We start from the raw sequence: 13398 nt of genomic DNA on the forward strand, positions 1-13398 counted from the left end.
GGAGTTTCAAACCAGTACGGCTTCAAGCCCGTGCATGGAGATCTTCAATGCATCGAGCGTGATTGGGGCTGGCCGCTGGCACGTCTTCTGCTTCAGTAGTCAGTACTGACTCCGTTCCTAAATATATTTAGGAACGGAGGGAGTACATCAATAATTTTTTTTTGAAACTTACAGTACATCCATAACTTTATTAGATATGAAGTCCAAAGAAGTTAATCCTCTAAAACTGTCTAAAGAAAATCCAAAGAACAACCCTATAAGAAATAAATCCTCATATATAGTCTTAACCACGAATGCAAATGGGACACACATGGTACAATTGTCTTTAAAGGTGCCCATGATACACAAGACGATGAACACAACACAGTACATATAACCCAAAGTAACAGGACAGTAGCGCTTACACTTTGATGAATACAGATCATTCAAATCGAACAGACACACAAAGTAACAGACGAACTCACAGACACTCATACCGGTTCTCATGACGACATGCTTTGGATCGGCTACAAAAATCTTAAAAAACGCCTGACGGCCTGCATTGGGTAATACTACAACAGAATACACCAGGGATCACCCATAGTACTGGCGGTGCCTGCGGGACGAGACGATCTTCCTGCTCATCTTCGCCACCTTCTTCGCGTACTCGTTCTCCAGGACGTTCTCTGGCAGCCTCTCGATTGACTGTGCCAGCATCATTGTCTCCGAAGGGAACCTCTGCACATGCAGCATGCGTATCACAGGATTAACACGGCCGGACAACGACAACGAGCAATTAACGATGCATGCAACGCGATAGTACTACGGACTACCAGCAGAGCACTTACATATCTGCCATTATGGAGCAGCTTCTGGACGACGTAGTTGGCGTACTTGCCCATGACGAGATTGGCGAGCTGGTCAGGATTCAGGCGCAGGAACGCCAGGAGCACGCGGTACAGCAGCCCGGTATTCTTGAGGCATTTCTCCACGACGTAGCTCCCGTATTGGTTCAGGGACAGGTGCTCCACATCTGCCATGAGCTGCTCGATGAGGCCCTGCTTGAACTCGTCGCTGCTGCCGTGGTCCAGGGCGTGCTGCACGAAGTAGTTGCTGCAAAAAAACACGGTAGTAAGAGAGAATCGACCGAGAATCATTGCGCAACAGAGTACAAGATCCCACACCTGTACTCTCCCGTTGCGATGTTGACGGCGTCAGCAAGGAGGCGTTGCTGGAAGTCACGGAGCTCCTTGTCTCTCGCGTTCGCGAAGCATTCCACCAGGCACTTGGACCCGAGCGACGACTTGAGCAGGGAGTTAAACTGGTAGTGGGCGGTGCGCAGCAGAATCTAAAGTCATGAAGAAGAAGAAAAACCCGGTCAACACACATGGCATGGCCAGCACACACACGTACGTATTTACGAACCAAATCAAGATAGGTATACCCTGGTATCCTCGTAGCGCATCGTGGCAAAGCAGTGCTGAACCAGCTGTTCCCCTTTGGCGTGTTCCAACAAGCCTTCGCTGAGGAGACCCTGTAAGAGTGTCGGGCAGAGGTCATCGGGGTGCCTCGCCACCGCCGTGATGAGCTCCTTCAGAGAAGCATCCCTGCATTTGCAGATGTGACGGGCAATTAACAGATGGTCATAACGGGCAATTTCAATCAATTGATCAATCAAAACCAGGAGCAGCAATGCGATGCTAGATAGGAAACTATTGGTAGCGGAAGGTTTTGTAAGTACCAGTAATATTCGTGCTTGGACGCACGCAGCAGCAGCGAGGGCTTCCCGTAGGAGTAGTAGCTGGGCCTGGGCGGGACGGCGGCATCGACAATGGCCTTGAGCTCGTCGGGCCGGTCCCAGCAGGCCCGCAACAGCGCGACGAACACCTCGTGCCCCTCCTCGCTGTCCATGAAAGCGTGAACGAGAGATCTGACCGCGTGGAGCACGCTCTGGCGCGTCCGCTCGTCGCCGTCCTGGAGCAGGCGGACCACGCGCTCGGGGGAATCGGGGAGCCTGAGGGCTCCCTGCGCCGTCTGGCGTGGACGCATCTGTATCTGATTCGGTTCCAGGAAGAAATCATCAGGAGCGTATGAGGCTTCACCGGACTGGTACTGGTAGTGGGCGGCGGCGGCGGGGACGGGAACCAGGTAGTACTGGGCCTGGTCGGCGTTGTTGGTGCTGGAAGAGCTCGCCGATGCCGCCGCAGATGGGAGCGAGGCGAAGGGTTGGTAGTACTGGCTGGCGCTCAGCGTGTAAGGCGGCGGCTGAGAGGACGATGCGACAGATTGGGATTGGTACTGGTAGGCTCCGATCACCGAGAAGCCTCCTGGCGACGAGCGGCTCGCCTCCGACGGCTCGGGTTGCGGCGGCGGCGGCGTCTGCGGCCAGAATCGCCGCGTCACCTGAAGATCCTGCGGCAGCGGCGGGTTGTGGGGGATGGCCTGACGCTGGGGCGCCCACGGACGCGCCAACGACAGCGAGGTCGGCGCCACGTAGTAGGGGTAGTACCCCTGCTGCGCCGCCTGCTGCGTCTCCTCCAAGGTCAGGTCGTCGACGCGCATCGCCTTCTGCATGTAGGATGCGAGGGCGGCGTCGGCGTCGGGAGAGGACTTGTTGTTTGTGGCGTCATCGGTGGCGGCGGCGGCGCTCTGCTTCTGCTTGCCCGGATCCATGACAAATGAAACGATCGAATCGCGATTGGATATTTGGGAAGCTCTGGGGCATTCGTGTGCGTGCTAGCTAGCTTATATATATAGGGAGGAAGGGGTCCGCCGTCCGCCGTCCATGACTTGTACGGATCCGGCTGTCGATCATAACTAACCAGCAAATGGATCCGTGATTTGGCAATTAGGAGAGACAGACCCGTGCTCTCCAAGTAAACCAATGATACTGGCAGCTTGACTCCTGCTCCAACCAGATTACCAGATGAGATGGCCTGTCAATCCAGCTTGCCAATTGCTCCAGATATATAAACACGTGTACACCGTACAGCCGTTCTGTAACCCCAACTGCAAGCTGGGTTTGACTGTTTGATTTCATAGCCAGCGTGGTTGTATCGTGTGCGATTTTTTTCATCATCTTCTCTAACTTTTTGGGAATTTTACACGTTTGGCATTACTCGAAACCTCTCCTACAATGCCATTGTTTTATGTGTGTTAGTTACTTTCTTCTGAAGAGGCAAATTGAAAAGTTACCAATTATATTAACATTTACAAGAGAATGGTTGCGGTTAGCCGTCCGTCGTTACAAGAAAGGCTAGGTTTGGCAATTATTTGGTCCGTGCTAATCCAGCTAGAAATCTGATCTTTAATGCGGGATTTCAAAACTTTGCAGTCTGTTTGGAAGGATGACCCGAGGAGGCCAGGTGCTACAGCTTTCCCAAGGTCCGCAATCGAGTGGCGATCGATCCCCCGCCCCCACACCCACACACACACACAAGGTAGTCGGAGGAGTGGGAGGGGCAACCAATCCATTGCCTTGTGGAATTCCACGCTCGTTTCGAGAAGCATCATTCAGAAAGAAGATGGCCCATGGTTTCTAGCCTATGACAACACAACTGGCGTTTGGCATGCATGGTGAGGTCAACCACGTGTAATCAACCTGTCGTTGGTCCACATACGATTTTGAAAGCCAGCAAGGCATAGAGCTGGCAATTAGGTGGGTTCGAACCTGTCGGTGTAGGAACAAAATTGGTTTTACACCTTTGACACTACTCGAAACCTCCTAGAATGCCATTGTCTTTTGTGTTTGTTACTTTTTTGAAGAGGAAAATTAAAAAGTTACCTACTATATTAATATTTACATGAGAATGGGGCACAACAAGCCATCATCTGCCATTACAAGGAAGTCCGATCTAGATTTGGCAAGTCTTTGGTCCGTGCGCTAATCCAGCTAGAAATCTCGTCTTTAATACAGGAGATAACGACACGAGGACACATCAACATATTTAGGAAGATTTGGGTGTTGTGCTCCTTCAAAAGTTCCACGCAACCAGAATAGTTAGCGAGCGGGTCCCTTAGGAGGGGCAACTTGAGAAGGGCGCCGCAACTTATTTCCAAAGGTCTGTGATCGAGAGGTGATCCCCGCCGAGGTAGTCAGAGGAGTAGTAGGGCAGCCAATCCATTGCCTTGCAATTGTGCACGGTCAGTTGGAAGCAACATTCGGAAAGAAGATTGGTCGTGGTTTCTCGCCTAGACGACATAGCTAGCAATTGGCATGCATAGTGAAGCCAACCACGCGTATCCAACCTGTTAGTGGTTAACATACGGTTTTAATTAAAAGCCAGCCAGGTAGGGCCTAGAGCTTCCAAACCACTCGTAGCCAACAATGTCGGTGGTCCATAAACGGTTTTGCAAAGCAGCTAGGTAAAGAACGACCTGCATTTAGCTGGGCCCAAGGTTTCCATACCACGCGTAGCCAACCTGTCGGTGGTGCATATACAGTTTTGAAAAACTAGCCTGACAAAGAGCTTGTATTTAGGTGGGGCCCAATGCTTCCAAACCCATAGCAGCAACGAAGAGTATCGGTGCCTCCAAAAAATTGAGCTCCGTAGGCAGAGTTGGCATTGTAGACTCCAGTGGGAGAGAATTCCAAGTAATCGAGACTTCGGTGTTCATCTCAAGGTGAAGTAACCGGAGGCAATTCCATAATGTGACGAATGTCGCGATATGACTTGCCAAAGAAAGGGCTTGCAAGTTAAAGTCACTAATCCAAGCATGATTGTGACAACATTGTGGAATTTTCGGTTCTTGTGTTCACCATCAAGCCATGCTATATCCTACACATGACCATTTGGCAATTTCCAAGGGAGATCGATGATGCTGCTGTGAACAACTACTTGTCAATGTTGTCACACGCGAGCGATTTTGGTGCCCAATCGCAACTTATGAGGCAATGTCCATTCCCGCCACACCTAATGGATACGCAAGTCACCAAGTTGCTTAGCTTGGCAAACCGGCTCTGTTAAGGTTTAGGATACCAATGTCACCAAGTTGCTTAGCTTGGCAAACCGGCTCCCAATACCCTTGCACTTCCCCCCTGAAACCTTTCATGCCCCGTCCTAGAGAAAGGCTTTTCTGCACTTGTTGCACTTGTTGAAGGCCTTTATAATGCTTTTGCATGGCTTTATGGTAGGGAGAAATACGATTGGCAAGGAGGCCAATGCATACTTAACCAAAGTTTCCTGGCCTCTAGTTGAAAGTAGCTTTCCCCTCCATGTAGACGGGTTTTCCCGGAGCCTTGTCGAGTATATGTGTTGAGTGAGCCTTAAAAGGGAGAGCGAGATACCAAGGTATTAATTAAGGGGAAAACTTGCGATGGCGGAGTTAAGCTTTGAATTGGAGAAGAGGCCACGATTCTAAATTCTTGGATGCTTCACGATGGTGGAAAGCTTGCGATTCAACTGATAGAAGAGTTACGTGTTAGGATTTGGTAGACTTCATGCATTTTGGACAACCGCTTTGACGCTAGGTAGGGAAACCCAATACTTATATATGAAAGCGGAAATAAGTTGTTCCGGGGGTCCGTTAGAATGGAGAGTAGCAGAGGGTAGTAATGGTCTGAAAGGGAAGTGGAGAGGGAACCACATAGGGGAGTCGAACCGGGAGTCCTAGAGATTATTGCAGAAGGCTCTATCTGACTTCATTAGGGTTGGATTCTAACTATGAAATGGACCCATTAGGCGAAGGTTGAGGCTGAAGTTATTTTTATCTTGAGTTATGGTACATGATATTAAATACGCTGAAGATATTAGGCTGGGAGTGTACATTTTCAATGTGCATATAGTTTTGAAACTTTTAGCGGCATCAACTGCTAGGCCATAGATAGATGTGAATTGTAGAGGCGGATAGTCACCGTGCCAGAGAGGAAAATGATACTCATTTTGCATTTGTCACTCCCAAACGCCCCCCCCCCCCTCGCACCCACACATACACGTATAGAAGTCTTGAAAATAGTAAAAGGAATCAACACATATACATTGCATTCATGTACTTTTTTGAGAGATCACTGGGGGGCAATCCCCAACCGAATATCATTACTCAAACGGACCGAGTTACATGAGTCGCGAGCCATGAGGATAGATAGTCATGCCAAGCGTTGGCGGCTATCTTTGCATCAGCTTTACGTAGCCGATGAGACCACAAAGTAAAGTCTTCTACAATGTTCTTAAGTATTACAATTGGTGGTAGAGTTATATGGCGAAAGACTACACTCTTTCTGGAGTCCCAAATCTTCCAAAGAATCGTGAGGACCACACAAGTCCAAAGAGTCGGAGCGTGTGCAGTAGCCCTTGGAGGTGCCAGCCTAGGGGCAGCACCAGGTGACGGAGACATAACACCCAATTGGCACCAAACAACCTGGCTGGAGGGGCAATGGTAGAACAGGTGCTCTTTTGTTTCCGGGGCAAGGTGGCAGCGTTGCCATGCGTCGTCATTGATGATGGTTTTCTTGTGTAAGTTTCTTCTAGTGTTGAGCCTATCCTTGTAGAAGAGCCATAAGAAGATCTTCACTTTAGCAGGAACATGGCATGCCAAGATTTCTTCAAAGGTAGGATCTTGCTCTCTAGAACACATCATATGGTAAGCATGGCATGTTGAGAACGGTTGCCCAAAGAGTAGCCTTCTTGAGTCCTTTGCATGCGAAAGGCTGAAGTCCTGCAAAAGTGAACAAAGCGAGGCGAGCTCATCCTCCGCACCCACTGTTAGTCGATTTCGCGGGCCTAAATCCAGACCATTATATATTACAACATGCACCCCAGGAATATGGCTTTGTACCGTGGGAGTAAAGTGCAGGGTAGGATAGGAATAATGGTTCAGGAAGTAGCCATCCATCTAGCCAAAAAATCAACATTTGCCATTGCCAAAAGTGACCGAAGAAATTTGGCGAAGTAGTTGTAGGTTTTGTCTATTCACATTTTTGAGGTATGAGGGAGGGGCAGTGGATCTAAATTAATCCATGTTCTCCAGGGGAGGGAACCCCCCCCCCCCCCCCCCCCAATGAAGATATTTGTATGCAAAATTTAAAAGTAAACAAGAATTTTGAATTTGCAAGTTTTTTACCCCAAGACCACCAAGATTTTTAGGTTTTGAAGTTGAGTCCCAAGCTACCAAACATTGTGATGTCCTCTTGAGTCTAGACGAAAGCTCTTCGTTTTTTTATCAAGCCATTCACTGGATACAAGATTCAAATCAAAGGCATGACATAATATGTTGGCAGGCTATCCAAAACCACAGAGACTAGCGTAAGGCGCCCACCCTTTGATAGTAGTTTGGCACGCCATCCAGCTGATAGGTGCCGCATCTGTCAATTAGAGGTGCGAAGGAAGCACTGTGTAGTTTGGAAGGTGACAAAGGTAGGCCCTTGTTTAAGGCATTGGCCATTTGGTTAGCCTCCGAGGTGGTTTTGTGATAATTTATAGCCATGCCCGTTGCTTCCAAGAAATCGTGGAGGATTTTTTTTATTGTTACGGCAGTGTTAACAGTGGCTTTAGCAAGTATTGCAGCATGACAGTTAGCATACTATCGTAAATAGGGTGGACAATATTTCCCGATTGGAGCTCCGCGCAAATCATTTGTTGCAGCAAATCTGCCACAATGATAAAAAGGTACGGTGACAGAGGATCGCCCTGACGGAGACCATTTTTACAGGTGATCCAAGGCCGAGGGACCCCGTTTAGGAGAATAGAAGTTTGACATGTATTTAGGATGTCATGGATCCATTCGCACCACTTCGGTGGGAAGCCTCTGCGAATTAGAATTTTAAGTAGAGATTCCCAACAAACTGAATCAACTGTTTTGTGGAAGTCAAGTTTTAGGACAATGGTTGGAAGTTTTCTTTTGTGGCAACAGCTTAGCAAGTCAGTAGCATAGACGAAATTTTCTGAGATGCTTCTTCCGGAGATGAACCCAGATTGGTCGCCATCGACCAGCTGTGGGATGAGTGGTTTTAGGTGATTTGTAAATAGCTTGGCTGCAGCTTTCATGGGGCCGTATTACAAGAAGATAGGCCTGAAAGCATCAGGAGATCGTGCACTATCTTTCTTTCGTAATAGAGCAATGTGTGCACGATTTATTCTCGAGAGGTCGGCAATGTGATTGTAGAAGCTGGAGAGGAAGTTTAGAATTTTCGGTAACTGTGTGCCAGGAGCGTTTGTAAAAACCTGTACCAAACCCATCTAGCTCAGGGCTCGCATTTTGGTTTGCGCTATGAAAAGCATCAAAAAAATTCAAATTAGAGAAAGGGGCATCTAGTCCCTGAAGGCTTGGTGTGGTCGTTGGATACATGGATGCTAAAGGGAAGGCCCAGCAGGGGTTGTGTGTTGTGCCTAAAAGCTGGGTGAAGAAATCGTGAAGGATTTTCCCCTTTTGTTCATGATTTGAAAACTCAAGATTATTACTTTCCAAAGCGGCTATTTTGTTTTTTCTCATGCGTTGAGAGGCAGCAACGTGGAAGTATTTGGTATTTTCGTCCCCTTCTATTGCGAAATGCACATTGTCGTGTTGTTTCCAGTGCGACACCTTGGCGCGGATGGCTCTCTGAAGCAGCACAATAATTAGCTTTCGTAGATAGATTTCCAAGGGTGCCAGATTTCTGGTTTCTTCACGTAAGTCCAGAAGAGAGATTATAACTTTACAATTTGTTTCAATCTGTGTGTGTGGTAGAATTTTGTTCCTCCAGCATTTTAGAATAGCTCTGGGTTTTTTTGTAGCGCAAACAAAGGCCGCCATTGCGTCTTTAAAGCCCAAAGTAGAGGCCCATAATTGTTGCAGAAGGGCCGGATATTCAGGGTGTGCGGCCAAGCAATTGTCAAAGCGGAGGTTTTTTTGGGCGTGGGATTGTTGATGAGACGAAGATTATGGGTGGCACCTGATCCGAGGTAAATCTAGTGAGAGTGGTTAGGGATGAGTTTGGGAATTTTTTTCCCTAGCTAGGTTAAAGAAAACACGATTGATTCTCTCCAGAGTTGGGATTTCTCTCGCATTTCCATGTGTAAAGGCGGTCAAGTAAAGGTAATTCGAGAAGAGCATGCTCATCGATATAGTCGTTAAAAGTGTTTACTTTAGTGGAGCGAAAGGATTAATTGTTTTTATCAAGTGGGGATCTCAGCAAGTTGAAATCCCCGAGGGCCAACCTGGGAGAGGTATCAGGCGGTTTAATATTTTTTAGTTCCAGCAAGAAATTTGGATTAGAAGCGTGATCAGCAGGGGCGTAAATGTTAGAGATGACAAGTGGGACCGAGGAAGCTAAGCAGGAGCACGTCGAAGTCAAAGAGAAATCGCCACAAGAGGAGCCCGACAGGTTTATAATTGAGGAGTTAGCGAGGTGCATTTATGTACTATAGAAGAGTTTCAAATTTAAATCCGATTCATAGTTGGAGAAACAAAAAGAAAGCAGTGATACAATAGTGGGCCAAATTCATAGCCCATTTGGAACTCGGTTCTATTGGCATTCAAATTTATATTTTCTTTTTCGCTTTGTATATCGGATTTTGGTTTGAACTTTTTTGACATGGTGATGGTACTTGTGTTGTATCTATATGCCTTTTTTTCTCGGTTTTTTAATATATTATTTCAAATAAACATTAGAGTTGGGAGTACCCTCATGGTTCGGAGCACCGGATGCCTCCTTCTAAGTTTACTTTCAAAAGTAACCTGCAACGACTGAATCTCTTTTTTTTGTCAATAGACGGTGAAAGCATTTAGCAGCAAGGGTGCAAGTTGTTCGACATGTTGTCCCATTACATTTAGTTTGATTACGTTGATTTAATTTCTGTGCTTAGGGAACCAACTCACCAAGGCAGAAGAAAAACAGAGAGGAAATAAGTTCAGCGTTTAGTGTTTACCATTCACTCCTTTACGGTCAAGGGAAGAAAAATCAATCGTCTTCCACAGACAGCCAAGAGACGTACTATGTTGCATCGCAAAACACTTAGTTGCTTAAGCTAGCTATTCGGAAATGAATTTTGCTTAAGCTAGAACAGAACAACGAATATGCAATCTTCTTCAACGTGCGTAGGTAACAGCATTGCTCACATGCATGCGAGGAAAAAAAACTGATGACCATTTTGAGCCAGATTTTCAAAACAAATATTTGGAACAGATACAATTTCAATAGAAATTTCAGCATCTCAAAAGTTTACAGCCTTCAAGTAACCATTCAAGGACACCCAAATTGGTTACTCATGTTGTTTATTGTAAAGGGAAGATAACGTCCGCAACCAGGCTACCTAAGACCAAGTTCTAGCAGAATGCCATAGAAGGTTCACACGACATTGAACACCACAAACAAGTACATGGTCACATCTTAGTCATTCCCAGGCAACAATGCAAACTATCAGGCGTCACCGAAAATAACTCCAGAAAAAGGTCATATCCAACCCCAGAAAAAGGTTGCAACATAAAGGATCTCCATGGCGAAATTCACCGACTTCTGCACGTTAGGGTGCTCCAGGATAGCTTGCGACGGCTCAAGCAGGATCCGCTCCGCCAGCATCAGCGACAATAACGGGAAGGCCTGTGCGGTGACCACACAACACATGTTATCAGTCGGTCAATGAATGAGCAACCCTCCATAAGAGTTAAGACATCTAAGAACTAACATGATCACAATATGGGGCCGGAGAAGTTTGATGATCTACTTACAGCTTCGCCTCTGTTCAGCACCACACGGAGGACGTGATTGGCGCAAGCGTTCTGCATCAGCTGGGCCAGCTCGTGCGGGTGTAAGACAAGAAACGCTGAGAGCACACGGTACAATGCTTTGTCCCGAACATCGGTGCTAGTGTTCAGGAAGCATTCTAGCAGGATGCAGTTCGCGTACGGGTCGCCGGACAGGCGCATGATGTCCTCTCGATCTACACCTATGAGCTCGTCCACAAGGCGGAGGTTTGTCAGGGTGCTCCCTTGCATGAGGACGTGCCTAAGGAAGAAGCAACTGCATGGTGTGGCAAGAGATATCTATATATGTCAGAGTTTCCATGAGAGCACGTAAAACCTACGACCACAGAGAACAGGAGAACTGTAAGTAACCTGTATTTTCCCTCGGCCATTTCTGTGGCACGGTCAATGGAGAACTCCTCGAGCTCGTGGAGCTCGCGTTCTTTAGCGTGCGTGAAGCATTTAGCCAGGCACTTCCACCAGAACTCCGACCGCAGATTGTTGTGGGTGTTGTCCATGGCGTAGTATATCAAAGCCTGAAAGAAAATTAAGCAGGCAAACAAGATCAACCAAACGTGCGATGCAATTCCGCATCACACTAATCCCATTGATTGTTGTGATTGCGGCATGTAATTACCTTCGAATACTCGTACGGCATCTTGAAAAAGCAGTGTTGAAGTAGTGTGTCCGCATTGTTGCCGTTCATCACATCATCACGCTTGACGCATCTGACAATCATCCTGCACAGATGAGGGTATGGGTGCTGCGCCACCGCCGTGATGAGCATACATAGAGAAGTCACCCTGCACCATCCAGTCATCCACAACAACACACGTTACAACACGGTCTACTAACTTGCTGTACTCGGCCAACACAGTATAATTTCACGGCAGATGCTTCAATCGAAACTTTTTGTTAGATTAGCTAGCTGCTTTATACAGATGTAATTTGACCCTATGATTTGGAGTATTGGACATGTGAATCACACAAATGGTAAATTAATATTCCCGATCAAACTGGCATCATTGAAACATCAGGAATTGATTGATCTATGAACGTACCATTGATAGTTCCAGTAGTCGAAATTCATGACGGCATGGACGATGCGCCAGAGCAATTCGTACCGGCCCTCGCAGCGACGAAGCAGCGTGTTGAAAACCACGTGCGCCTGACCGTTCTCCATTATCCTGTGCACGTAGGTCTCGACCCCGGCGACCACGTTGTTGAGGAGAATCAGCTTGTCATCCTCGTCAAGCTCGAGCAGGAGGACCACGCATGCCGCGGTCTCCGGGGACAAAGCTAGTTCCAGCCTCAACGGGCCACTGCGCAACTCCCATCGGATCATCTCCAGCGGAAAAACATTGGGAATTAGCAACATGACCTGGAGGCTTCTTTCGCTCGAACTCACCATCAGCGTGGATATGCCAAGCTCTGCAGAGCTCTGCGGCTGCAGCATGTTGGCCCCGAATGACTGCGTCGGCGGCAAGGTCGGCGTCGCGTACCTCTGCTGTGGTGGCGGATCCTGCTCCGGAGGCGGCGACGGGGCGTTAGGAATAGTCAGACAGGCTCTGTCGGCCTCAGTGGGGAGGATTGCCTTCGCGAATTCATCCTCGTTGGGGAGCCCGTACGGTGGAAGATCCTGCGGCGGCGGCGCCGTGGTCGGCGTCGGGTACCCTTGCTGGTGCTGCGACAATGACGAGGCATCCCCGTGCTTGCTTGGTTCGTCAGGGTTGGAGGGCGCGTCGCCGAACGAGTTGCTTGGGTCGCTCTACTTGCTCGGATCCATGGCGTCGAGTTTGAATCGCGACGAGGTTTGTGATTGTGGGGGTTTTGGGGAATGGGGATTGAATGGATGGGTGGGAGTGGGAGGAAAGCATGCTCTTGCCTCTTGGTGTTAAATAGAGGTGGGGTCCAAAGGAGGAAGGGAGGCACCCGTCGCAGCTGGCACTTTTTTAATCTAGAATTCCCCCAAATAATACTATAACTTCTTCTTTTACTAGGCACATGGAGTGGAGCACTACTTGCTATGGAATTTTAATGAATTACTGTCAGTAAGATGTCGGTTAATCTTCTAGGAGATGTACTTAATCGTGTAAGTTCTCGGCTGAGACGCGCAGTGCATTGGAAATCAGGTACCACCCAGTTCCAAAATGAGATCGCACGGTGCATATTTACAATCAATGATGAAAGCAACAATGGATCCTTGGTAGTGGGTACAATTAGTAGCATTTTGTGAGAACATCACAGTTCTCTCCTGCTTCATAGGCAGGAGTGCTCCATGCCGCTTTCTCACACCAATCTCAAAACACGGTATATCTCCCTCTACTCCTCACTTAAAAGACAAATTTTATCAAGTTTCATTCCAGAAATTCACTAGTATTTCATCCCTTTCTATTAAATTTCATTTCAATTTTATCAGGTTTTAATAAAATTCAGTAAAGTTACAAGTTGGAGGATTATTAGAAGGGGCCTCACGTGGGAAGAGGTTTTCTTTCCTAAATTGACGAGGTTGAGGCCGGAGAGCTCGTCGGTGACGACGTTGGTCTTGCTAAAGGAGGGCTCCTTCTCCCTAGCTAGAAAGTTTGTTATGGTGAAAAGCAGGAGGGACGATGATGGTGAGCAACTCGAAGCCGGGCAAGCGAATGGAGCCAGCGCCGCAGGAGGTGGGCTACTTGTCGGGTGGGGTGGCTGGGTCACTGACAGCAAGCGTGCAATGAACGATACTGTGGAGGGAGGTCAAATTTTGTTCACCGGACCTTGATT

The 13398-nt window shown here is 47.8% G+C and overlaps 2 protein-coding genes across 2 annotated transcripts; both read right to left on the bottom strand.

Annotated features, from left to right (window-relative positions):
* Positions 1-257: 257 nt before the first annotated feature.
* Positions 258-2842, bottom strand: LOC104582404 (pumilio homolog 12). The gene is made up of 5 exons (XM_010231926.3): positions 1721-2842; positions 1424-1586; positions 1164-1327; positions 828-1092; positions 258-717 (listed from the first exon to the last, which is right to left on the bottom strand). Exons 1-5 carry the CDS (start codon positions 2650-2652, stop codon positions 574-576), a joined length of 1668 nt encoding a protein of 555 aa, XP_010230228.1. The 5' UTR covers positions 2653-2842; the 3' UTR covers positions 258-573.
* Positions 2843-10345: 7503 nt separating this feature from the next.
* LOC104582405 lies at positions 10346-12013 on the bottom strand. The gene is made up of 5 exons (XM_010231927.1): positions 11697-12013; positions 11273-11438; positions 11008-11171; positions 10621-10912; positions 10346-10492 (listed from the first exon to the last, which is right to left on the bottom strand). The coding sequence occupies exons 1-5, from the start codon at positions 12011-12013 to the stop codon at positions 10346-10348; spliced, it is 1086 nt and encodes a 361-aa protein (XP_010230229.1).
* Positions 12014-13398: the final 1385 nt, after the last annotated feature.

Source organism: Brachypodium distachyon, chromosome 1 (genome assembly GCF_000005505.3).
Source record: "Brachypodium distachyon strain Bd21 chromosome 1, Brachypodium_distachyon_v3.0, whole genome shotgun sequence".
In the NCBI taxonomy this organism is placed as follows: domain Eukaryota; kingdom Viridiplantae; phylum Streptophyta; class Magnoliopsida; order Poales; family Poaceae; genus Brachypodium; species Brachypodium distachyon.

Coding starts and splice junctions, on each gene's coding strand:
- LOC104582405 (XM_010231927.1), bottom strand. CDS start 12,013: ATGTTGCTAATTCCCAATGTTTTTCCGCTGGAGATGATCCGATGGGAG. Junction 11,439..11,696: donor GACTACTGGAACTATCAATG/GTACGTTCATAG, acceptor TGGATGGTGCAG/GGTGACTTCTCTATGTATGC. Junction 10,493..10,620: donor TGCTGAACAGAGGCGAAGCT/GTAAGTAGATCA, acceptor GTCACCGCACAG/GCCTTCCCGTTATTGTCGCT.
- LOC104582404 (XM_010231926.3), bottom strand. CDS start 2,652: ATGGATCCGGGCAAGCAGAAGCAGAGCGCCGCCGCCGCCACCGATGAC. Junction 1,587..1,720: donor TCCAAGCACGAATATTACTG/GTACTTACAAAA, acceptor CTGCAAATGCAG/GGATGCTTCTCTGAAGGAGC. Junction 1,328..1,423: donor TGCGCTACGAGGATACCAGG/GTATACCTATCT, acceptor TCATGACTTTAG/ATTCTGCTGCGCACCGCCCA.